Source organism: Canis lupus, chromosome 1 (assembly GCF_048164855.1).
Source record: "Canis lupus baileyi chromosome 1, mCanLup2.hap1, whole genome shotgun sequence".
NCBI classification, from domain to species: domain Eukaryota; kingdom Metazoa; phylum Chordata; class Mammalia; order Carnivora; family Canidae; genus Canis; species Canis lupus.
The window spans coordinates 110,266,785-110,268,496 of NC_132838.1; the positions used below are offsets into that span (position 1 = coordinate 110,266,785).

The window sequence follows — 1,712 nt, forward strand, 5'->3', positions numbered from 1 at the left end:
GATTTGGGCCCCATCTTGGTAAGGTCTTTCTTTCAGTTTCTGGGGTGGCTGCCTGCGTGCCCCCTCAGGACCACTCCCTCCCTGCCCTGTCCAGGTGTGGAAGTATCCCAAGGTGTGGGAGGGCTTCATCAAGTGCTGTCAACGCACCAAGCCCCAGAGCTTCCAGGTCATCCTGCAGCTGCCACCCCAGCAGCTGGGTGCCGTCTTTGACAAGTGCCCAGAGCTCCGGGAGCCCCTGCTGGCCCACGTCCGATCCTTCACCCCCCACCAGGTACCCCAGGGTGTGGGATGGGTGGCCCCATGGGTTCAGCCCTTGAGGACTAGATGGGGGTGGGCCGAGGGGAGCCCTGCACTGCCACAGAAGCCCAGGGGCTCTGCAGGGTCAGGGACCAGGGATCCGGGGTGTCCACTAGGGGTCTGAGCACTCCATAGAGCCCCCAACCTGCTCTTCCCCTAGCAAGCACACATCCCCAACTCCATCATGACCATCCTGGAGGCCAGTGGCAAGCAGGAGCCAGAGGCCAAGGAAGTGCCTGCGGGGCCCCTGGAAGAGGTGAGGGCCCACAGCCTCCCACCCCCCAAGCCATCAAGGCCCACCCTGTCCCCCTCCTCACCCCAGCCATCTCTGTCTGGTGGAGGCTCCTGCTGAAAGGGATGGGAGGTGGGGAAACAATTGCCCCTTACATACTCCCTGTGCCCACCCTGCTGTCTGCCTCAGGGTGCTTTCTGGGTCCTTGACAGCAGCCTATGACCTGGTCCGCCCTCCCCCCGACTCTGAGTTTCTGTGTGCCATTCCCCACCCCTAGGACGACCTGGAGCCTTTGGCCCTTGCACCAGCCCCAGCCCCGCGCCCCGCTCAGGACCTCATCGGCATGCGGCTGGCCCAGGAGAAAGCCTTAAAGCGTCAGTTGGAGGAGGAACAGAAGCTGAAGCCAGGAGTGGGAGCCCCCTCGTCGTCGTCGTCATCGTCGTCGTCGTCCTCTTCCTCCACCCGGCCAGGCCCTCCCCAGCCCGAGGAAGCCATAGATTTCCGGGAGGAGGGGCCCGAGTGTGAGACCCCCGCCATCTTCATCAGCATGGATGACGACTCGGGGCTGACCGAGGCCGCACTCCTGGACTCTAGTCTTGAGGGGCCCCTACCTAAGGTAGGGATGACAACCTCAAAACAGCAAAGGAACAAAACAATTAGGGCCCCCGGGTGAAGGGTGTATGCCAAGTGCCCAGGGTCTTGGGAAGGGGAGGGTATAGCCCTAAGGAAGCTATGGAGGTAGGACCACGCTACGCTATCCTTGACCCGCTCCCCCTTCTCCTGTCACCAGGAGGCAGCGGGCGGGTTGACCTCAAAGGAGGAGCGCAGTCCCCAGACCCTCGCCCCTGCCGGAGAAGACACCATGAAGACCCCCAGCCCCGCCGCCGAGGAATCCGGGGAACCCGAGACCAAGGGGAACAGTTGACCGGGCTTGGTGGGGAAGGGGAGTGGGTCAGGGAGCTCGGGAAGGGCGGGGCGGGGCCTAGCCGGCGGGGCTTTGCCTTTAAAATTAAAAAGATCGCGGGTCTGGGGCGTGGATGCAGTCTCTCCTCTCTACCTACCTGTCAGCTGTGAGACTGCACAGATCAAGTGAACGCCCCCAGGTGCTGGCGGGAAGACTGTCAGGCCCTCGGTCGTGGGGGTGCGCCTGCGCAAAAGCCAACCCCTGGCCCCGGCGTCCCCG

At 63.7% G+C, this 1,712-nt stretch overlaps 1 protein-coding gene across 3 annotated transcripts in view; it reads left to right on the forward strand.

Moving 5' to 3' along the window:
- Positions 1-1,567, forward strand: part of SYMPK (symplekin scaffold protein) — a 37,533-nt gene extending 35,966 nt beyond the window's left edge. For all 3 annotated transcript variants that reach the window (XM_072774217.1, XM_072774218.1, XM_072774224.1), the window contains 4 exons: positions 95-271; positions 458-553; positions 807-1,145; positions 1,320-1,567. In XM_072774217.1, coding sequence (XP_072630318.1) covers positions 95-271; positions 458-553; positions 807-1,145; positions 1,320-1,454 — 747 coding nt within the window. In that variant the 3' untranslated portion in view covers positions 1,455-1,567. The remainder of the gene's footprint in view (positions 1-94; positions 272-457; positions 554-806; positions 1,146-1,319) is intronic.
- The last annotated feature ends 145 nt before the right edge of the window (positions 1,568-1,712 follow it).